Raw genomic sequence first — 25,065 nt, forward strand, 5'->3', positions numbered from 1 at the left:
GCTGTAATGTCAGGCTCTTCTCATGGGTCAGATTTTCCTAAGACTTCTAGCGCTTCCTAAGCCTCATTTTGGAAATCTTCAACAAATATTTCCAACAAAATTTGGAATCTCTAAGACTACATTATGTACCAGTTTCTTGGGTTAGAATTATCCTCTGTTCTTTACCTTTGGGCTGTCTACTTTTATCTCCATTAACCTTTTGGCTTGAGTATAAACATTTATTGAAGGCTACCTCCTTTGTCGGTCCAGTAACTCCAAAGGTTAGTGAGAAGTGGTTGCTAGTTTGACCTCTTTTATCTACATTAGATGATTCTAATTATTCCTAAGAAATGACACTTTTGACCCATTTTGTCCTTGTCAAGTTTGTCTAGTTGTAGACTGTCTAAGCATGAAACTCTGGGTTCAGAGAGTATCCAGGAGCACAGATTTTTAAACATACAATGTGGAGCCTCAAAAATGCACACCATTTCTTTTTCTTTTTAAAACATTCCAGCGTAACTGAAATTCAGGGCTCCTGTTACGTACCTTGAATTGATTTATTACTGAAAAAGACTGCCTAGATATAGATAAAGTATAAACTCTAACCTATAAAAACTCATGGGTTATTTCAATACACACAAAAATGATGAACACCTTTGTATAAGTGAGAATAAGCTCAGTTTTGCTGAGGTTGCAAGCAATCCTAATGTCACTATAGCTTTTTACATTAAAAACTTTCTTTCTCACGCTCTGTGGCCATTGTGGTTACTAGGGCTTCCTCCTTACAAGCTTACAAGGTTACTCCAGCAAAGGCAAGGCATGGCGGTGGTCCATGGGCTCTTACACTTCTGTTCGGAAATGACTTGGGTCATTTCTTATTCAATTTCATTAGCCAAATCAAGTCATATGATTATACCTAACTTTAAGAGAGACGTGGAAAGTGGAGAGTTGGAAATAAATGGTCAATATCACTAATGAGTAACACCACCTTTAAATGGAATAATAATTTTGTCTTGACATCTATGCTAATCACTATAAACATTACCAGTGCCCTAGAAATAGTCAGGATTAAGTAAATGTTTTTTGTACATTTTTAATTTATATATTCATGTAGGTAGTCAGCGAAAGTTTGACATGCATCAGTTTATACGATACACTGTGCTGGTTGTTTTATAAGACAACCTTTGAGATTGAAATTATTATCCCCATTTTGCAGGGGTACATTCTGAAGTTCAGAACTCACAAGTTTAAGTGATTTCCCCATCACCGAGCCTACCAGTAGCATGTATTCAGGATTCGAACCTAGATCATCCGACTGCAAGAACAGTAATGTCCTGTCTGCTACACCTCAACTGTAAGGTCAATAGTGAATCGTGAATTGTTTGAAATACTCAGTTATAGAAGCAGGAATTATCACAGTTACCATTGTGTATTTCTCATACTTTAAGGCAAGAACATTAAACATATCTAGTGATTTTGGAATGGCAATATAGATTTGGTGTTATTCCAATTAAAGAAAAGTTGTTTCACACTTTCGAGCACACTTGATAAGGAAGTTGTCATTTTTTTAAAACTATAAGTCGGTAAATCTGAATGTCTTTTGTATTAGTTTTCTGTCACTGCCAAAGCAAATTACCACACACTTAGTGGCTTAAAACAACACAAAATTTATTAATGTTCTGTAGATCAGAAGTCCAGTGTGATTCTCACTAGACCAAAATCACATTGTCAGGCTGCATTCCTTTCTGGATGTTCTGGGGAGAATCTGTTCTCTGCTCGAGCATTCAGGTTTTTGGCGGAATCCAGATCCTTGAATTTTCAGAACTGGAATCCCTATTTCCATGCTTCTTGTTACGGAGGGCCATTCCCAGTTTCTAGACCACCTGATTCCTTAGTTTGCAGCCTCAATATGCCATCTTCAATGCAGCAAAGACAAGTGAAATCCTTTTCATGTGGAATCTCTTTACTATTTGACCTTTCTCTTCTGTTTTTAAGAGGCATGTGTTTCGATTGGGTCCATTCACATAATCTAGGGTCATCTCACCATTTCATGGCCCTAAACCTTAATAATATCTTTAAAATATTTACATATTCACAGGTTCCAGAAGACTAGACCGTGGACATCTTTGGGGACCAATTTTCTGCCTACCACACCTTTTTATCCACTCTTTTCCCAAGATGTTGCACCAACTGTATCCTCTGTAGGATGTTTGGCAAACATCTTGGCCTTATTTTCCTCATTTGTGAAATTAGGGACTTACACTCATTAATGTAAAATAAAATTGCTTCCACTCTTAACATTCTAGACTTATATGAAGCCTTATGATAGAGAGAGGCATGAGAAAGTGAACCTAATGATCAATGTGGATATTATTGTTATTTTCTATTCATGGATTTTGCTGGAGTGTAGATTTCATATAATCCTGACTAACTCCTTCCTTCTCACATTTGGTAATCTTCTTTGAAGGCAGTCAATCTCTACGAAAGTTGACTTCTTCAGAAGGAAATTGACTTACCTCCTCAAAACCGTAATAACTGGTCCCTCGAGACTTTTTATCTACTTATTTACTTTACAGCTTGTATATAGCTTTCAGCAAATCTTTGCTATATTTTTGCTTTTGCTTTATTGATTTGAAGTAAAAGAAATTGTTTTTTCTTCAGTTCAGTTTTTTAATAAGTCAGATTCTTCTGCCTGTGCCCAGGTATAATAAATGTTTCCAAAGTTTTAAAAGGCGTAATGCCTAAATTACCATTAGGAGAGATAGTAATGATTTTTATTTGTGCCACAAAATTAACTCCTTTAAATCGTCATTTGCTCATGTGCAAAGTGGAGAAAGTGTAGATACCTAACTTCTAGAGCTGAAAAATCAGGAAAGAAAATTCTGGGGGGGTACTTAACACCTAACATTTAGCAAGTGCTCAGTCGATGTAAACCACTAATATGATTTCAGTAATAGTAACAGTAGGGATGGAAGTGCACAGCTCATTCCGGTTTGCCCAGGACTTTCCAGTTTTAGCACTGAAAGTCCAACATCCTGGGAAATCCTTCAGTCCCAGGAATACCCAGAGGGTTGTTCACCCAGGAGTAGAAGTTTGGAAACAGAGCTAAATATGAATATGGGCTCTGCCTTCTACTAGCTATTTGACCTAAAAGAAGTTCCTTAATCTTTGAGCTGCAATTTTTTATCTGAAAATGCATGAGGACTAAATAAGTAAGAGAAGTATCTAACAAAATACCTGCACAAGTAGCAAAAGTAATAAGACCTCTATTTCTCCTACTTAAACCATCTTTACTGGCTTTTTTTTCTTAGAGATGTCAGCACAAAGGTTTCACTTGATGTGAAAAGGTCCTTCAAGATCTGTTTCTAACCTGCCCTTCCAGACACACATGCTGTTTTCTTCCTCTTATCAACGATGATAATAATATTGATGATGATGACAGCTAATGCTTACCTAGTGCTTTCTACATACCAACAACAACTCTAAAGGTTTTATAAGAACTTAGACCAGAGTCCCAGAGCCTCTACTCACTATTTTCTATACACATGACTCTCATATACACTATTCAGACTATGCCAATACTGTTACCACAATTGCAAATTCTTTCTGTTTATTCTTCAAAATCCTGCCCAAATGTCACCTCCTGTATGATATCCTCCTAGAATCTACTAGACAGGAGTTTCTCTCTTGCCTTTCACTGACCTGCAAACAATTTACTCATCATGTTGCACTGTTTACCATGCTACTTTTTGCATTATATTATTTTTTTTTAGTGCATCAGTATTCTTCACCAAAAAAAGTCTTCATCATATTTCTAGCACCAAGCACAGGACTGGGTTGGTTGGCTGATTTGTGAAATGAATGGAAGATTAATTGATTTACTTCACACTAAAAGATTCTCTAAAGAAGTTAAGTGATCAATATCTATTTTTCATATTATCTGTGCAAAGTTATAAAAACTGATTTCTTGTGTAGAAATCCATGTGGCTTTAAGTACTATGGAGCACAAAGATTAAATATTTTAAAACACATGTCTTTCATATGAAATAAGAGAATACAGGAGAAATGGGGCCAGGTGCCTATTGTTGAAATCTGTTCTTTAAAATCAGAAGAGAGTAGATGTTATAAATATGACCACTAAATTCCTCATACACAGGTTCATCTAGATGGTGGACTGTCTCCTGTGACTTGTTCTGCTTACTGCTTGGAGACCTGCTGACCCTGATCTGTGGACTTAACTGTTCCTCTAGTAGCAAAAGAAGCTGAAATATGCATAATTGAGACCTCATATTTAATTGAATATGGGTCACTGTCATTTCAGTTTGAAGAAGCTTGCTTGTCCTCAAATTTTATTTTGAAAATGGAAAAAAAAAAAGGTCATTCAAACTGATAACCATAGGGATAACTTGATGACATTTTTGCCTAGATTATTAAAAAAATATAATATAGAAAATTCTTTCCTACAGGGCTTTTAGATAACATTTTTTCATGGTTACTTGCCAAATATTAAGATACATAGCTGAAAAATTAAGAACTTAAAATGAATCAAAGTATACAAAAAATCAGTATGCTAGTATTTCTTACAGTTGATCTGGTTTGCCATCTTTTCTGTTTTAGTATTTGTGGGTTTTTTTTTTTCAAACTTCTTTTTAAATTTGTCCATCATGGTAGATTTTTCCTTTAAATTGTATGTTTTATGGTAGTTTTACCTCTTACAATAATTGGTACTTCAAGAAATAGGTTAGCATTCATTTTACGCATAGTTTTTAATATGGCTTTTCAGTTAACAATAGATCCATGTCTTATGTGCTATCATTGTTGTCGTTTAGCAGGTGACATGGGTTTTCCAGATTCCTGAGAGATTTGCAATAGTCAGATTATATGGAACTCCTCAAGTGAATACTTGTTAATGCCAATTTGGGAAATTTGTGATAGCGCATAACATGTGAGAAAGTCCCACAATGAGCTGAGATCTCTGGCAGGATCATATCTAGGTGAAAATGCAGTTCAAAAATTACCTTGAGACCCTCGTATTGTACTCTGTTGTGGTTTCATGATATTTGATATACAGAACATGGGCTGGAGAATGATAAAATTCTGAATGCCAGTTCACGGCGACTCATCCAGAAAGAGGAGTCTTGCTAAGGCTTACCTACTTCCTCCCCAGTTTATTTCCTGCTATGCAAATTTATCACCTTAGTTAAAGAAATAATTTTGATGCTACACATCCTAAAATGATTAACCTTTTAAGCTTTATATGTAAAACGTGCACTGAAAATATCTTGTCAAAACTACGTCACTTTATCCCTACTTCTGCGCGCTCCTCAGAGCCAGGGATATCATGCTTTAATTGCTCTGCATTTAAATTTATTCACAATTCCTCTTTTATAGTCTTTCTGGAGACAATGTATGGTGAATCATTAGCATTATTATTATTTCAGTTACAGTCAGAATACATATCCACACTTAGCAAAGGGGGTTGGGTAGATTTCATTATTCACTCAGAATAAATTCCTACTCTAATATAAATGTTGCTCAGGATAGAGCTTTGAAATGGATCCTGATTCTTTAAATTCTTTCCTGTCTGTTTCAGGAAATAGTGAGATCCTGTTGATAGTAAAGTACAATGTGTCTAAAGTTCACTTCTAAACTCTCTGCTCTTTGCAGTGAAAGTCATCTGCATTCTCTTTATCATTCAGAGCCACAAGAGATCTGTCTAATCTTAGAGATCTGATCCAATATCATTTAGCTAAAAAAAAAAAAAAAAAAAAAATCCTTGATAATAATTCTTCCATTCAGATTAGTGAAAGCAGTAAAGCTTTACAGCTTCTGTCGTCTTAAAAAGATATCATGAGACAGGGGAATAAGGACTTGGATTATGCTTTGGGAGATTTAGTTGTTTGTAAAAATAAAATGATTAGTACAGTTATTATTCAAGTTTTTAATCAACGAAAGCAAATGGCATCTGTTTGTTATCATTCTTTCTACAGAAGACAAAGGCTCAGGTCCCAATGGTGCTGACTGCTGGTCCCAAGTGGCTCCTGGATGTGACTTGGCAAGGAGTGGAAGACAACAAAAACAATTGCATTGTGTACAGCAAAGGTAAATGCGAGATCATTTCCCTCTCTCTTTGGAAGTATTGAAACCTGAGCATGGCAAAATAGCACCAAATGAGCTGGAATGGGACTACAAAGTAAAATTTGATCTCCTGTCTTCTTTTTTCTCTTATGAATCTCTCTAACCTGTATTTGCAGAAAAGCTTACTGTTTTCTTTTCTTTACCACATAAAACAAAATTTATTATACCATTAATTACTTAGCATCGTACACATTTTCCTAAACTCTGAACATATTTGAGTGGCTTGAGAAGTCTCTTCCTTGTTGTTAGTTTTATCAATAGCCAGTTTGATGAAATCTCAGATTCCTCTCTTAGCCATTACCTATTAAAGTAAATTCCTTGTGAAATTTAGCAGTTTGTGTTAAGGTGCATGCTCCAGGAGGCACTACATTCCAGCCAGTTTTCTGGAAATCAGTCATGATATGAGAGTAGTTGAAAATGAAACCGTTGCAAAGACTGAGAATTCTTCCCCATGGTGATTTCCGAAGGGCAGGAGGCAAACAGGAAAGAGGAAGTGATGGCTTGCAGAGCTTTGCCTTTGATTCGCTCAGTGTGACATCAACCTGGACTGCGTCATATTGCTACGCCCTGGCTACAAATGGGGCTGCCAGGTACATGATGGCACATCATAGGACTGGCTGTCCAAAACACAGGCCTGTCCTTATGTGTGCTATGGTTTGGGGCACTTTGCTCCATAGTCGTGTTATGGACCCAAGCTCTGTACTTTTACAGTGAAATCCCTAATCTCTCTTCTTCGTAAATATTACAAAACCTTATGCTTCTCATGTTTAATTTCTTTTAGCTTTCTTTTTTAACCAAATAGACCTGCTGAGATCAAAGATTTATTTGCACATTGAACCTAGAAACCATAAAAGCATATGAGGGAACAAGCAAATAAGCACCCCTATCAATGTATTAACATATAAAACACTAATCATAACATCAAAGACTCTTAAAAACTTGCTAGAAACAATTACAACTTGTTCCTATAATCATTACAATTTGTACACTTATAAGAGGATTGCCTTTAAACTACCCTAAGCCTTTGAAAGTTGAAACACCGGAAGGAGGGAATTTGCAAGCTAAAAAAACAATCCGCACACTAGGATCTGATTATATTCTTTTCCTTCTATAATTGCTGGTCCCATACTCACTCATTTTCTAACCCCAAATACCTGTGGTATGCTGGTGGGAGCTTTTAGCTGAAAGGGAAGTGAGATTTTCCCAGGATATTTCCATGCGGTCTGTCGAAGTGGAAAAAATAGTGCAGTGAATCAGCTTACCAATGCCAGCACTCAGAATGCAGAAATACAAACGGAACCTTGGAATATAAGGTCAATTACTGGGAATAAATTTTTTGCTGCACATGTTATCTTATGTTCGTAATGGTAATATAATATTGGAGGAACCAAGAATAGCTGTTTTATCATAATCTGAATCCAACGGAATTGTAAATCAGGCATTCTCTTAGAAGAAATCATTGTTACATTGTCATATAAGGAAAATAATAAAATTATAATTCCATGTTCAGTAGAGTATTTTAACTTCATCAAATTTGGGTTTGTATTATGGTCGTATTATGGTTGGATATACCTTAAGCCTTGTGGCAATAAATTTGGAGTAATTTATAGAAGTTTATTTATTAATTAACTGACTCTTAAAGTATGTATTAAGTTGAACTGTGCTAGCCTTGTATATGGATAATAATAGCCACCATTTATTAAGCATCTCTGAATTTTTTCTCTTTACTCCCATACCGAATTCTCTCATTGCTCTTCATTGCCTTGTTTTTTATTATTATGTGTTTAGGAAAAGAATAGTAAAAAGTTGGCTATTATTACCTGCCTTTGCAATCTACTTGCTTCCTGAGGGCAAGGACTGTGTCTTAATCACTTTTCTATCTTTGGTTTGGCATGTTACCTATACAGAAAAATTACTAAATAAATATTGATTGGTTGACCAGATAAACAAATGATGCATGATTGCCAGAAACTGTAATAGACACTTCACGTATTATGAGAATGAACCATATGAATTCTTGCCATTTAATAGTTTTTAACCTACAAAAGGATATTTGATATTGTTCAACTTACAGGAGCAGTTGATATTATAGTTCAAGTATCAGGGACTGAAATAAATACTATATATGATATGTATTATTTCATTTAATCATCTTTTAAAATCTTCTATAAGGTAATTACTATACTACCTCATTTTAAAAAGGTGATATCGAGACATAGGTTAAATAATTTTCCATGGTTACATTGTTTATACATATAGTGTTTGAAGTGGGGCTCACACACACACACATCTGTCTGACTTAGGGTCTGAGTTATACATGTTAGAATATGTTCTCCCTGAACTAAAATTTCAAACAGCTCAGTGATCTAGATTGTGCTTTTTTCATTTCACACAATTTTAAATCGTGAATTACAGAAGTGGTATGGTTGGTCATGGAGAACTAACAATGGAGCTCAATTTGAATCCAGGTCTCGACAGTTCTAAATCCTGTATCCTTTGTACTAATGTGAGACTCTGCCTTTCTATTGCCACTGTTACGTGACGAGTAAATCCTCTCAAACCACTCAGACCTTTATGCCCAGAAATCATAGAGTGTATAGTGTGGAACTTCCCAAAGGTTGTGTGTGTGTATGTGCGCGCGCGTGTGTGTGCGCACGCGCGCGTGCGCTTTTTGTTTTTCTTTCTAATGGACACCCACTGGTTAGTTCTCTGGGTAACACACTCAGGGAACCTCTGCTGTAGACTCTACTCTCATGCCCTAGATGGGCTTCAGAGGCCTACTATTAATTCCTTGCATTTGGATTGCCTTTGTGGGGATGTCGTGAAGTTCTGTGAATACCTTCGTATTCTGGGATTGTAGTAGGGGTCATTCAAGTCACAGAAAATATGGCCCCAGGAGGTGCTCCTGCCAGGACCCTGTGGACTCTGAAGCCTTCCATTTTCACAGGCTACAGGTAACTCTCCTCAAAGCAAACAAGTTTTGTAAGTGGAAGGATTTGGCAATTTTGATTTAGCAGGTGTTGACTCATGTGTGAGGCATTTTCATGATGTATATGTTATTTATTAGTCGGACACTTTTGTTTTCCAGTGATAGAAACCCAATGAAGTTGTCTCGTGAAAAAAATAAAGTGTGTGTGCATGCGTGTGTGCGTGCGTGTGAAGTGGAGGAGTTTATCTATGAGTCCAAGGGTGTTCTGGACTTCAGGAACACCTTAATCTAGTTGTTCAAACTTTGTCCCCAGACTGTCTCTGTCATCTGCCTCTTCTTTCATTTGTAGGCTTCATTCTCAGAAATATTCTCCTCAGATGGTAGCATAACAATTCCAGTGAGAAGAGGGTTTTTCTGGGTTTTGACTGGGGCTCATCACATACCAATCCCTGAACCAATTAATAACTATGACTCTTCCTGTCTGATTACAGTCATCCTAGAGCCACAAGAGTAGAATTAACCCCACATGAGCCACCAAAATGCAGGAGAAATAGTTTCTCAAACAAAACTAGATTGCTATTGCCAGACACACAAAAAGAATGGTTGCTCACAGGACTAGTGTTTGTGTACCCCGATGCAACACACTATTCCTGATGTCTAAGAAGGTCCTCCTGAAGATGAAAAATCCTTAACATCACAATTATAGTTCCTTATTTGTTTTCTAGCTAAAAACCTACATTAGTTATGAATTCCATGAATGCCAAAATCATTACTATGTGACCTGGCTATCAGAGGGTATATCAGTACCTATTTACAAATTGAATGTGTGTGGTATTTTAAACATTGCCTTGACTGTGAAATTTTTGATAAATTTTTTATGGTATGTAAGAAAGGCCACTAAATGTGTCACTATTACCACTTAAGAGACATACTTCATGAAGTATTATTAAATGTGGGCTAGTAATAAAATTAACTATAAAGGTTTCACTTTTGGGGTGTCCATCAAATAATTATTACAAACATATCATTTAATGCTATTTGACAGGTTGCCATCATCTTGTTTTAGTAAACTAAAAAAAAAAGAAAATACAGTATTTTGTGTTAATATTATAATCTGATATACTCCTTTCCTGCCTCGACGGCCCTGTCATTCCAGAAAGTGGTTAGCTCATCCAGACATTGATGACCAGACTTGTTGGGTTGTCTGTTTTTTGCCATTATTCACAACAGACTCCAGATAATTCTAATTTACTTATCTGCACTAGAAGAAGAGTAAAAAGCCCCGTGCTGAAGTTAAAGGGAGGTTGCTGGGGTGAGGATGAGCCAGGCCTGAACACTTACTGCCAAAATCCACTAATGCCTCTTGAACATCAGAGATTGTCTTCTTTTCTATCTACCGTTCTGTTCTTTACTTTCTTGTGTTTACACGATATGCTGACCTTTCTTATAAGTGAAAAGTAAATAGCTTACTTTGAGTTTTATGTTTCTGAGTATTTAAAATTAAGCCTTTAGCATGTGGGTTTGTTCATTCACCTCACTACATATCAGGAATGATTATTTAGTCTCTCATGGAGTTGTTACTTGAGAGTAGCCGCATTATCTAGGTGTCCAGATTAATAAAACAGACATTGTCAATCGAAAGAGTGAAAAGTATCAGCTAACCCTCACTTTTACCTTGACCACAGAGATTTCTTTTTATGTGAAAGCATAATTTCATTGTAAAAAATAACTGTTGCTCATATGTAACATTGGGCAAATCATTCACCCTCTCTAAATCTTGTTTTCTTAGCTGTAAAAGTTGAATAGCAATGGCTATCTCACAGAATTTGGGGGACGAAGCACCCATACACATAACTGTGTGTGTTATTCTAAGTATTATATTACCACTTATCTTGTACTCCATTCAATTTACCCTGTAGTCATAAGTCAGTACAAATTTAGAGGAAATGAAGCCAAGCCTCCGTTTTAGTATCAAGCAAGTATGCAAGAAAACATGATCACCCGATACAGCTTTATAGCCAAGAATTCCATAAGTTCTGTTCAGTACTGTGAACCAATAGTATCTACAGAGACCTAGTTTATAGAATCAGAAGGCTTTGCCTGATAATTTTGGATTTTTTTTTTTAATTTTAAACACGATATTTTTATTTTTAATTAAAGTCATAAAATGACAGCATAAAGATGATATTGATGATAATAATAACACTAGTGATAGCAGTTACCATGTATTAAGCACTTATTCTATGCCAGGTACTGTTTTAAACACTATACAGATTCTTCTTTACCAGCACAATAAACTCATGATGTAAGCAGCATTATTCCCACTTTACAGATGAATAAACTGAGGCTAAGATAAGTTGAGTAATAGTTCAAGTATATGTGGCTTGTATATGATGAAATTGGGTTTCAATCTTGAGCATATTGTCCCAATTCTCAATTATACAATTAGCAGAGTTCTGAAGATACCGTTTACCAGGCCGAGGGTGCGGGTTATTGTTCTTCACGTATTTGCATACATGTATATCACCAAAACATTTTTTCCTCATTCTGTGGTTTGGCTTTAAAGAGACAGTGTTCAAAATCTAAAACAGCAGTGACAGTAGTACTTTTTCATTAATTTCTCTGTTGCTTTTAAGATCACAGCAATTTAAAGTCATATAGAGGACTAATCTTCAGATCATTCTGTGATCATCTTCCAAGTGATTTTTGCTTGTTTGCACAAGTGTAACTGCGCAATTAATATATTTAAGTCTATATTGATTGTCTACTTTGTTCAAGGCCCTATATAGGCACTGCTGAATAGTGACAGAAATTTTAATATGACCTACCTTTAATATGCATACTAAGTTTATCAGCTTTTCAAAACAAAACTCTTTTATTATAAAGACTCTTGCAAAAGTCTGGACTGTTTTCCACCTTAAAATAGAAGATCTGTTCCATGTTACTAAGATTTTGAAATAACAGCCTTGTCTAATGTGGCAGCCAATTTTTAAACCAGCCTACAATTTAATGTCTAAATTTATCTAAAGGTCCTAATATGATATAAATAAGAAATTATAATGTAAAAGGAGAAAATTGCATTCTTATTTTAAGCCTTTATTTAACCATTCTATAATTCATAGAAAATATATAACTGTTGCTTGATTTTACAGTATTCTTTAAAAAAAAAAAAGGGTGAGTGCCTGAACCAAATATTTAGCAGTGGGAATTATAAAATTGTAAGGCGATTAAGTTAGCTAGTCTCAGAATTCCAATATTGCTTTTTAAATGACTTCAGGATATAGGAGGTACTAAGGTTATTATCTGTTATCAGGAATACAGTGGAATTGTACAACTGGATAATAACCAAACAAACTGACACAATGTAAAATTACATTATCAGTGTGTTAAAACAAAATTGCGCCCTAAAGGAGTCCACATGCCAGCTCAGAGCTGCAGTGTAATTATGCTTAACTCTGATAATTAAAATACAACGGAGATCAACAGAATCATTTTCATTAAGAAAATTATTAATGATGGTGGTATAACAGTAATTGATTGCAGAGCACCACAGGATAACGTGATGCCGAAAACCTAACACGTTTCATGAACATCTGAGGCTTTTTCTGGTTATGTTCTATAAGAATGAGAGACGTTTTGAGGAGTGAGCAATTTATTATGCCTGTTCTAGGAATCAGTGGTCATAAAAATGGCTGCTTTAGAGCACCACCGTTTTGAGTCAAATTGTCATTTCTCAGGGGTTTTTAAGGTCAAGACAAGTGACCCCACTAGTGACTACGTTATTTGCAATAGAGCTGTCTTTTGCAAATTGCAGAGTGACAGCAACGTTAGCAACTATCGGGGGTTCTTGTCATTTCATTTTTTATTATGCATTTGCTGTTTTTACAATTATGTTAGTGATTTACCGATGTTATTTCAGTCTGGTTCTGGTTGTACTGAATACTTTATGTCCTTAGTTATTATTAATGTATGCTATATGATGTGAAAAAATACTTTTGTTCTCATATCGATATCACTGTGAATTTCCTTAATGAAATATTGATAAATAATCCTGTATGATAATACTATTAATTACCGAGTGGATTAGATGAGCTATCATATGTTGGAGAAAAAGTATCCCAAACTGCCCTGGATTCATGCATAAATGAAGCTTCTGTCTCTTAGGGGTAAAAACCCAGTTAGGATGTTCGCAAATGATAAGAACTAAGAATATATCAGTTTTATAAGTATAAAAGTGAAAAATGACGAGTGGGGTCTTTAGAGAGGTGACTCACTATCATTCAGGGATGTTAGCTTGTCATTCAAAGAGATGCTGATCTTGAAAGCTACCCCCAAAAGTATCCTTGTCAGCTAAAGTGAGGGACAACTCTTTAGGGTAGACTTTTTTTTTTTCAGAGTAAGATACTGTGAATATTCCTTTAAAACAGCATATTACATAGAAGAAATTTTTATGTTATAGTTCCAAGTGAAAAAGCAGAATGAGTTTTTTGTGCCTAGTAGGATTATAATTATATGAAAAAGTGTATGCACTGGGAAACGTACTGGAAAGAAATATCTCAAAATTATAAAAGTACTTCTGTAAAGGTGGTAAGATCTGGGGAGCTTTTTTTGTATCCCTCTTTTATAATTTTCTTCACTTTGATTATTTTTCTTATACAATTTAAGAAAAATATTTGCAAATGAAAATCACTCTTTGTCTTAACTACATTCTTGCTCTTCTTTGCATACAATCCAAACTAAAAGAACAAAGAAATCTTCGCCTTACCCACAAGGACAAATTCTATGTCCCTCATCGATAGAATTTAAATTATTTCCTAGTGTTACAATTATTTTTCTTAGCGCCTCTATGAATGTCCCAACACTTTATTTCATAAGATAATTTTCCAAATAAAACAAATGTCATCGAGCTCATGCTTTGTACCTGATACGCCCCAGGTGTCATGAGGAACAGAAAGGAATATGAAACGTCCCCTGGCTTAAGCAGCCTATTGAAGGGCCTTGATTGGTGAAGGTTTCACAGTACTGAATTTAGTGTGAATTTAGTGTGAATTGTGTGGTCAAGGCAAAGTTGACAGAGGATGTGGATTCGGGTTGACTATTGCCAGTTGAATATAATTTTGAGGAAGACATTTGAGGAGAGTTTACAAATAAGACCAGTGAGGGACAAGCCTCCAAAAGTCCCTGAGGACCATGTCGTAGATTCAGTCGAGGGCTCAGTCCGAAGTCCTTGCCAGGGGGCAGCAGAGAGCTACTGGAAGTTCGAGGCACATGATCACGTCGGGATTTCAGTAAATGTTTTGGGTCCAAGGTTAAGCTCCGGGCCATCCGTTAATAAAACCAAGACTTTATCTATTGGTGCTATACCCCTCTAGAAGATAGCAGTAAATCATCAGCCTTAATCCAGTTATTACCGGACTCATTGCTGCAGCAGTTTTTGAACTCCCAATGAACCTCCTCTCCTCTCACCCCACCAGCCCCTCCTGTCTTTACTTCCAGGTTACCTGACTTAGATTCCAGGGCCCACGATTCTAATCACTCTCTTGTATCCCCTCATCCTTCTCTCTCTCTCTCTCTCTCTGGCCTTTACCGGCCTGACAATCCCCCCATTCTTGTTAGTCCAACTCTCTCTCCCCTTTTCTCTGGGGAGAAGTGAGTCTTAGAGTAGGGCGTTATGCATAGTGAGTGCCATTTAAACTTGTGGTTAAAATAAAAGAAACGAAGCACCACCACCGCAAACAGCAGTGATGACCAGTTTACATGACATTTGATTGCAAGGCGATTGAGAACCTTTAGTGTGTGTAGCCTATTAATGCAGATTTACTTTTCTAATTAGTCTTCAGGGTCACTATTTCAGATTTTTGTCTTCCCGAATGTATAACGTGCATTGTTAGATGTTGCCCTTGCTTCTGTTTCACAGAGAAAGTAGAAAAGTGGAAACGCGTATAACCCGATAATGGCTTCCCATCACAGTTAGAATGATATGGCCCAAATCAAACTTGGCGCATTGCTTTCACCCTGTAACATCAGAGTTGAATGTTTGTGGCAGAGACCATCAAGGCTACAAAACAAAAATATCTATTATTTGGCCCTTTACAGGCAGGGCTTGCCAACCCCTGAACTAAACCGACAAAGTCATTACTTTGGCCTAACGGGCCCTACACGATTTGCCAGGGATGCTGCTGTGGTTACATGTATCACACCCCTCTACTCTGTCTCAGTAGCAGAGGTCCCCTTGCTTTTGCTTGAAAATACAGTAAAACCCCTTTGCCTCAGGACCTTTGCACCGGGCTCTGTCCCCACATTGCTCCCTCTCTCACTTCACGCATGACTCTCTAAACTTTGCCTTCTCAGAGGGTCTGCTTAACCTCCTTGTCTCTCTCTTTCCTTTTTCTCCTCTGTATGAGTCAGATCAGGCTGCTAGAACAAAATACTATAGACTGGATGGCTTAAACAATAGTTATTTATTTCTCCCAGTTCTGGAGGGCGGGAAGTCCCAATTCAGTACAGGCAGATTTGGTGGCTGGTGAGAGCTCCCTTCCTGGTTTGCAGATGGCCACCATCTTGCTGTATCTTTACATGGTGGAGGCAGAGAGAGCTACCTCTTGTTTCTTCTTATAAAGACATTAAGCCTGCCATAGGGTCTCCACCTTCATGGCTTTACCTCCCAAAGGTTTCATATCCTAATAGTATTACATTGGGGGGTAGGGCTTCAACGTAAAAATTTGGGGGAACACAAGCATTCAGTCCATAACATTTTTTCTCTCATTTATCTTCATGTTTGCTATTTTAGCATTTATTTAAAAAGTTTAACATCATTCTCCTACCCCTAGAAAGAAAAGTCTTTAAAAAAATAGGAATCGTGTATGTTTTTAAGCAGTGCACCGCACATATTAGGTACTCATTAAATATTTACGAATGAATGAATGGATTGCAGCTTATTCTTTAATATGGAAAACAATATAAATCTGCAATTTATAATGTTCTCACAATTATCTCTTAACTTTGTTCAACTTTCTGAGATTTCCTCAAACTTTATACCTTAACTTCACTGTTGAATTTTAACTATCATCTTTATAATGTACAAAAGGTCTTTCTTATTCTCTGACAATTCCTTTTTTTAATGTCTTGCTCTTTTACATGGATATTCTTTTGTCTTTGAAGATAATAATTAGAGGATGTATAGGAAGTTACCCTATAAATCGCTTCCTGCTTTTCCCTGCCTGTTTTGGTTCCTGTATTTAGTGTTAAAACTTTCCTCAAATGGTTAGAGATCCATGAATGTCTACTTTATTTTTTTAGGAATGGGGCACTAAAGGCTGAACGCTTAAACAGCATGAGTAGGCAGATGGTGATTTTCACATAGGATCATAGGATAGCAACCCTGCCATGGTAATGAGGTCCCCAAATAACAGTATATATATAATGTTTTAGTCTTAGCATGGGTAGCTTCTCCAGAACATGCTGGTGTTATCTCAGATTTATGAATCTTACAGTCAGCAGTCTGAGGATTTAGCAGCTGAAAGAGACTGGGTAGTGCATTGGGTAAGCCCTATCTCATTCTTGATATTGTAGATGTTCCCTTAATCATCTTATTTGGGTGACACCTTAGCATTCCCTTTGCTGAGCTTCTGCCTCTGGATCTAAAGCCATTGTCTAGTTCTACAAAGACTAAACCTCCGTCTTCTAACTAAGTGGGGTAGGAATGTCCCTTAGCTGCACCGGGAATATTCCAGCTAACAGCTTCTTACCCAGAATGCCAGTTTTGCAGGTTTTAGCCCCACTGCGCATTCCACCTTTCACAGCATCAGATGTCTTCATTTCCTGATTTCTTCCAGATTCTGCAGAATAAATATGTTTGCTCATTGTTGACCTGCTGCTCTTCAAATACTTAGATTTCAGTGTTTTGTTCTACACTATGTCATCTCGATCAATTTTCTAGCTTCCAAGATTTTGTTGATTTCTATTGCCTATTATGCCCTGTCTCTTTGCCCTTATCATCTTTTTTTACTTTATTGTCATTTCAGTAAAAGGGAGTAGAAATAAATGTACGCAATTAATTCACCATACTTAACGGAAAGCTGTTTCTGCTTCCTTTCTTAGACAAGCTTCTGCCAAGCTTTCTGCACTCATTTCTTTGACTTCCTAAATTCTAGCATCTTTTCTTCTGTCCAGTTTCTGTCTTCCTGACTCCACTACAGTGCCCCTTTCAGAGGTCTTCTGTGGTTTCTTGTTGCCAAGCTCTCATTCCACTTGATCTGATTATCCCTTTCCATACTCAGTGACAGGTTTATCCATCACTGTCCAGCCACTAAATGTTGTCATTCTCTTGTCCTCTTTCTTCTCATTTATATTTCCTCTGTGTTATCTCATCTATATTTTTAATTACCCTACTCCTTATAGCCTCATGTCTCACAGATTCTCCACAGATAACCTATGCTCCAACTATACTCATTTATTTAAAATTCCTCAAATATCCATTGCTTGTTTATATCTGTCTTTGTACATCATATTTCCTTTGCCTAATAAACTTCTGGCCATCATGATCATTGCTAGCAGGTACCATTTAAAATTTAGTATATATCAGTGCCTCTGAACTGCCTTCCCTGCTGTACCCCATAAAAGAGAGAGCTCCAACCCAGCCTGTACATGGTCCTACGCTGGATGCAAACACCTCAAATGCAGTGACTCCATTTCTCACCTGTGTAACTTTGCAGACAGTATATAGTATATACTCACTAAATTTAGGTTTATTATTTAGAACTATTATTTAAGATGTATCATTCAGCAGAGTAAACTCTAGTGTGACTTGATTTCATTTTAGAAATTACTACTGTAGCAATCATTTGAAAATTTAGCACCCAAAATGCTATTCTCTCCATATCTAGAAAATTATTCCATGCCTTAGCAAACTTTTAAAATGCTAAGAAATCTGGTACAAGACAATTTCTTTGGAATGTCCCATATATGCAAGCATACATTGTACTACATCAGCGAGCTTGAAGGTATATAAAAGATTTTGGAAAAATTAAAATCTGCATATGCAAAAGATGGTCTCAAACCATAGAGTTTTATTTGACATCTTTGCATGCCAACTATGTCAAGACGTTGGCTCACTGTTCCTGGGCAATTCTTTTTGGATCCACTTTTTTTTTCTGCTGTCAAACATTAACTGTGCCTGTCGTTCTAAGCTCTTCACTGGGAAAAAGCCAGCAGACCTCAAGACTTTGCTCTGAGACCTGAAATTGGAGGGTTTTCATTTTATTCTAAGTTTATAAGTCAACCCCATTTTTGAAGTCTATTTTTAAACTTAAAAGGTCACCTTATATGCCATGACATACAGTAGTACTTCAGAGAAGATATATTCTCATTAGTCTGTCTGAGGTCTATGAAGGCTGTCAGACAACAGTGGGGTCAACCAAGATAGTATGTCGTGGTGTTGCAAGCAAGAATATCCCAACCAAGGGAATGGATCCGAAATACATACATTTAAGTAAAAACAGATAAGATCTTCCTCTCTATCTAGTCATGTAGTTCTGTCTGCTGCCCATTGAAATTCAATGAGAATAAATTATATTACACCGGTTTTTCTGTCAGAAATCTAGTATGTATCATCACCGTCTGGTCTCCATTGTCAGTAAAAATTTTCAAGAATGACTGCTCTCCAGTTCAGCACCCTTTACTTTGTATAGTCTTTCAATAAATAGAAATCTCAGAGATTTTTTTATGAAAACATTTTCAGAATTCTTATCAAATATGTCTAGTGAGAATTTCAGGTTTCATAATGAATTGGACCCAAGGAGTAATATATGATATTTCTACTCCCCTCCCCACCAAAAGACATAAAATTTATCAGTAAACTAGTTAATAGTGATTTGGAGTTTCTCAATGTCTGAACTGATTTTGAAATGCAAATAAATCTTAAGCGTCTTAAGTATAATTTTAGCTATCTTGCTGTGTTTCAGTGTAGGTTTCTAGATTAAATCGTGTGTTTTGCAGTCGAATATTCTCACCTGTCAAGTCCAGAACAGGTTGATCTTAAGGCTTGGAAAGGGGGAAAACAAAAGGCCCATGGAAGATATTTAGGCCAAACAATATTTTAGTTTAGGAATCTTGCTTCACAGTTTTGCACTTAGGAGATACGGATAAGAAAAGATAGCCTTCTACCAATGAGAGAAAGGAAGAAGAAAATGTGTATGAGAAAATGGACATGTTACTTTTTATCTTATCCTTGGCTTTAAAGACACCATTTCAGTTAACTATATCCAAGGAAATTAAGATAACCGTCTTTACACACAAAAAATGAAAAGTGATTATTAAAAAGATGGTCGTTACATGAAATTCAGTGGTCATATGCTCTTCAGTTCACTGAAATATTAGTTGAATACCCACTATTTGCCAGTAGGGAATCTGTTAACTTTTGAGATATATTCAAGTTATATTTTACTTTGATGTGATAATATGTCTAAAGTATCCCTTTTTAATAAATTGGCCAATGTTTTGCTATTTAAGATGTAGCTTGCCAGCAAGCAATGTGGCATCAGCTTGTAGAAATGCAAACTGCCAGGCCCCATTCAGTCCTACTGAATCCAAATCTGCATTTAAGATCCCAGGTGATCTGCGTGCACACCTGAGTTTGGGACACCAAGGTCTAGAGATTACTGACCTGACTCGAACAGCAGAGTACCCTGAGAGATGGAAAGAGTTAACCTTGCAATATACTAGTGTAAAAATATGTCGAGATTCGTAATTTTATTTGCAAATAACACACACAATTGTAGAGTATGAGAATATCATCAAGGAAAAATAAGAATGTTGAAAAGTTTTTCCTGTTTTGTCTTTAAATATACAACAGCTTGAGTGCTATCTTTTTTGGCACTCCCCTCATTCACACAAATGGGATTATAGAAAAGAAAGAAAAGGAAAGAAAATGCTGTTGTACTCTATTTAATGGCAACATTTATTGCTGTTTTCTTTCTCTTCTCTCTAACACCTCTTAATTTATATTAGGTATTAAATTGTAATGCTGTTTCTTTTCATGGTGAAAATATCCCTGCCTGTATGCCTTTAAATCAATTCATTGTTATTCTGCAAAGCAAATGCTAAATAAGTACTTAGGGGAAACACAGGCCCCCTGACCCTGGGAACTCTCTGGAGACTCGCCTCTGTCATCCTTCCTGCACAGCAAACTGGGGAAAAAAAGAGAAGGAAAAAAACAAATTTGCTGAGCCACACATTTCAAGTTGTCGACAACCCCATCCACGAGAAAACAGAAGAAAATATATATGCTCTCTGTCCTGTCAAAAGGCTTTTGCCTTATCTTGAGAGACTGTCAGGGCAGGAACATCAGTGAATGGACAGGAGTCTATTAAATTAATAAGCTGCTGGATGGTGTCTGGAGAGTTATGATGCTCCATAAATCCAGTTTGATCATGGTGGACAAGGTTTAAATCTGCAGACTTCTAATACACATCCAGTTCTTGGATTGGATTTGAAGTTTTGTGCCGGAGACACAGAGATAGTCCCTGCAGCATGTGAATTAAGATTTATCTTTCTTTTTTCTATCCTTTTTTTTTTTTTTTCTTATACTACTTACAAAAATGAAAGCACCTTAGGGATCCTAGCAAATGTTATAGCTGGAAATGAAAGAACTGTTGTCAAGGTGAAACCGTGACCTAGAAGCCTAAAATCAAACCTTGGTCAATCTATTCATGCGGTCCCATCAGAACCGAGTGTAAAATGTCTGTGTGGAAGGAAAGATGCCTGAACTTATCTATAACCTATTTTATAGTGACGCCTGTCAAATTCTGCCCGTCTATATTTATGACAGAAGAAAAACTAATGGTGTCAGATCTGCCCAATAGTAATAAAAAAAATCAGGAAATATTTTCTTCACCCCATTAAATAAAGTCCTCTGATATAGCCTTTACTGTGATATAGGTTTATTTGAGTTTTCAGCTTCTAACCATTTTAAGTCAAAAAAAACCTGTGTTTTATTATTCAAACAAATTCTCACACTATTAACTTTAGGTTGAAAACAACTTATTTACATGGAACTGATAAATAAAAGCCTTGGAATTAAAAAAAAAATGGAATTTGTTCAGACTCATAAAACTCTCCCTATTAAGTCAGTTTATTACATTGATTATAATACTCCAACCATGAGGGAATTACTAATTACATGTTTATTTCATCAACTTATAATTATTGTTATAAAGTTAGACTTTATTTTCTTACCTTGGAACATATTTATATTAGAAAAACCTCGAATGCCAGGCAATGCTTTTTATAACCGATGCCACCCATCCATTTCAACATATTTAAGTTTCCATTAGAACACTTGCTGTGAATCATCCGGTTAACACAGCTCTCTGCTATAACAAGGTGTTAAATCGTTACAGAGTCAGAGAGAATATGTGCAGAAGAAGAAGGGGCCCGCCCACCCTCACTTGGTGCTCACTGCATACAAAGCCCTGGCATTGGATCATTAAAAACCAACAAATACCCTGTGAAAGCAACATGGTTATCCTCAGTTTTAGAATGGAACATGAAGGTTCCTAGAACTTAACTAACGCGCCCAAATCACAAAGCTTACAAATGACACAGCTCAAATTGAACCCATCTCTGCTTTTCAATCACTTATTCATTTATTCAACAACTTTTTATTGAGGGCCTCGTATATGCCGGGCAATTTTCTAGGCATTAGAGTCAACAAAACAGACAATAATCCCTGTATGGTAAGCTAATACTTTTGGTTAGGGGACTGAAAATAATCAGTAAACTGATTCAAAGGTCCTAGTTCATACACAAAGACACACACACACATGCGCGCGTGCGCACACATGTGTACCTTGACCTCATACCATAGACCCAAATGAGAGAAACAAGAGAGTGCACGGATGAACCCCTCTGAGTTCCTAAAAGTATCTGCTCTAAGGTTTCCTTATAGACCTCTGAATATTACTGACTTTTTTAGTGAAAAATTTTGGAGAATTTTTTTCCCGTAACTAACTACTACATTTCAGAACATTAATGTCCTGTAACACCAATATACTGCCCATTAGTAGTCAGAGATTAAATAGATACTTGGATAATTACCTCATCCCCTTCAGCTGAAAATAAATCTCCTTTGTGTCACTCTCTCCTCCCACCACAACAGTATGATGTCCCTAGCCAGGAAATGCTTAAGAAAACAGATGAGTCGCACACTGTGCCTTTCAGGTCAAAAAAAAATCGGGCTTTGTGGGACAGATAGGAGGGGTAAGTCTGCAAGTCCACAACTCTTAATGGGAACTCCCTGCTTCTGGTTTTTCAAGTTCAATCCTAGAGGCAGTGTCAACAGAAGGATCTCAGCTGCTCTCAAAAGAAGGAAGGAGACCATTATTATATTTGCTTCCACTGAGACACTAACAGGGCTTGAGAAAAGAATATTGAAAAGTTTTTTGAAGAATCTTATCTAGTGAACATTCTAGAATAACATCTCCCTGAAAGCATTTACTTATATTCTGATTCTAGCTCTAAGTCCTACGAACAGGGAGAGTTGGGTATCAATGCTTTTAGGAAGCACTCGAGAAATATTCATTGAATGAATAAATTAATGTTTGGCTTCTCTCTCCTATCAACCTTTTCCTCGAGTTTCCTAAGTCGAAAATAAAAAAAAAAAAAAAGATTGGGTTGGGACGCAATAATAATGGATAACAATTTACGTTTAAAGGATAAGATAAACCGATAGCTGTCTGATTTGTAACGTTTTTCTATGCTTAAGAGATTTGTATTATAAGTAGCAGTTTGGTTTTGCATCCCATGGTGTGTCAGTCACACCGGATATACAGACTACCTACCTGCTTCCACATCTAGCTTTCTATACCGAGATAAAACACTTGAAGTTAAAAGGCCAAAAAGAAAAAACAAAAGTTTGTTGTACACTTATTTTATAGCAAGCCTTTTATAGCATTATGCAGCTACTCTGCAAGGGTTGCTATAATTATTACAGGTGACGCAACTGAGAATATATTTTGGCCGTATATATAGCTAGTGAGGGATAGAGTAGAATTTGGACCTAGCTTTGTCCACAACACAACATTGCTTAGAAATAAAATTGTGTTTATTTCTACCCATGCATTTATCTTTTAATGTCAAAATGTGCCAAGTCTACCAAATTAATGAAACAATTCAACCTATACTGGCTTGAATCTAAGCAAAAAAGGATTTTTTTTGAAAAACACTGAAAGGGAGGACATAAATTACTGTATAAATAAAAATATAAATAAAGTATTTTCAGAAGAAAAATCCCAATGTAATTCTAGATGCCCTAATCTATTTTTTTGTTGTTGTTAATTTTGGTATACAATGAATTGGCAAACAACCTGTACAAATCTTAAGTCTACAATGAAGATAGAGAATATTTCCATCATCTCCGAAGATCTCTCATATTCCAAAAAGCAATCACTGTTGATTTCTGTTAACCTAGATTAATTTTTTCTATTCTTAAACTTTATATAAATTAAATCATATTAGTGATATAATGTACTTTATGACTTATTTTGCTCAACATAATATTTTAGATTCATCCATGTTGTTGTATATCAGTATTATTATTATTACTGACCATTGTATGAGTACACCGTTTATTTATCCATTCTATTGATGGATATTTGTGTTGTTTCTTTCACATCTGTAACAATGGATTCCCCAAAAGAAGGAAACAGTTTTTATTGAGAGTCTGGAAACTATCACCTGAAATCAGGGAACATTTTGGCCGAAATAAATCTATCAAGAAAAGAACAACGTATGGACCCAAATCGGTCTTTAGGAATCAAAGCAAATTGCATCACTAGATTTTCCTGCACTTCCAATTTTATCAATTATCTTCTTAACCACCTAACCAAAGTAATTCAAATATGAATGAATTTTAAAGATTTTCTAATAGTCTTAGTGTGTGAATATATATGGGCTTCTTCACTTTTGGGTCTTTATTTCTTTTTGTCTTATTAATTGCCTTCCACAATGCAACAGAGCTATCTTAAAGCACTTTGAAATCCCTGGATGAAAACAGCCAAAGCCTTGGAAAATATCAGCATTATTATATCAGTTAATAGGCAATTGAAGCTATGAAAGGAATAACCAGAAAGACAAATGAATGGCTGAGAGGTAAAACAATTATTTAAAGGAAAAATAATGGGTGATAGTAGCCAGGGTTCTGAGAACAGGAATAAAATGTATATCAGGATGAGATGGATCTTAAAGAAAAGTGGTACACTTCTACTTAATTAGAGGACTGTGAAAATGGACACTACCAGACAGTATCAGATAGCTTTGGTATTCTTTATACGGATTAGTTAAAGCGTTAAGAACAATCAAAGAATATGCCTTGATCTATAGTTTAAGAATATGCACCATCGCTAGAAAAATACATTTTTGAGAAACTTCTTAGAACCTAAATTGCTCAGATGTTAAAAAAAAAGAGAGAGAGAGAAAATAAGAAATAAAATCCCGAGAAACAAGAAATCATACAGTTAACAGCAACTGGCCGCTGTGCCCTAACCTTCAACTCTAAAAATATGATGAACTAATGTGGTTGATCTGTTAGTTGAAACAAATGTTCAAAAATGTTGGAACGGAAGCATATGAGACATGAGGGAGTGAATTGGTTTTCTGGCCAACCACAAAGTCCTCTGATATAGAGGATGTGCAATTCCTTTAAAAATATAAGAATAAATAAACGATTTTACTATAAAAGTGAAAAGGATGGTATAAAACAAATGTAATTACAACCAGCTATTTATAAGTTTTTTTTTCTTAGAAAGGACTATGTAGATGTTTGTATAGAGTTAAATTACAAAATGTTTTTTTAAAATTCTGACTAACTATAGGATAGCTCAGATATAAAATTCGGATTCAAACTTTTGCAGAAATACATTTCTCTAGAATTATGTTTCTCATTTGGATAAACTATTTAAATATTTAAGGCTAAGGATGATAATTTCTTCAATAGTTTACATGAGTTTAAAATTAAAGCATAA

General features: G+C 36.0%; 1 protein-coding gene across 3 annotated transcripts in view; it reads left to right on the forward strand.

Moving 5' to 3' along the window:
- The window catches only part of ZFPM2 (zinc finger protein, FOG family member 2), a 418,253-nt gene that overhangs the window by 270,565 nt on the left and 122,623 nt on the right, over positions 1 to 25,065 (forward strand). For all 3 annotated transcript variants that reach the window (XM_036232969.1, XM_016147454.2, XM_036232968.1), the window contains one exon: positions 5,970 to 6,081. In XM_036232969.1, coding sequence (XP_036088862.1) covers positions 5,970 to 6,081 — 112 coding nt within the window. The remainder of the gene's footprint in view (positions 1 to 5,969; positions 6,082 to 25,065) is intronic.

The sequence above is a fragment of the Rousettus aegyptiacus genome, unplaced genomic scaffold, assembly GCF_014176215.1.
Source record: "Rousettus aegyptiacus isolate mRouAeg1 unplaced genomic scaffold, mRouAeg1.p scaffold_m13_p_15, whole genome shotgun sequence".
Lineage (NCBI taxonomy): Eukaryota > Metazoa > Chordata > Mammalia > Chiroptera > Pteropodidae > Rousettus > Rousettus aegyptiacus.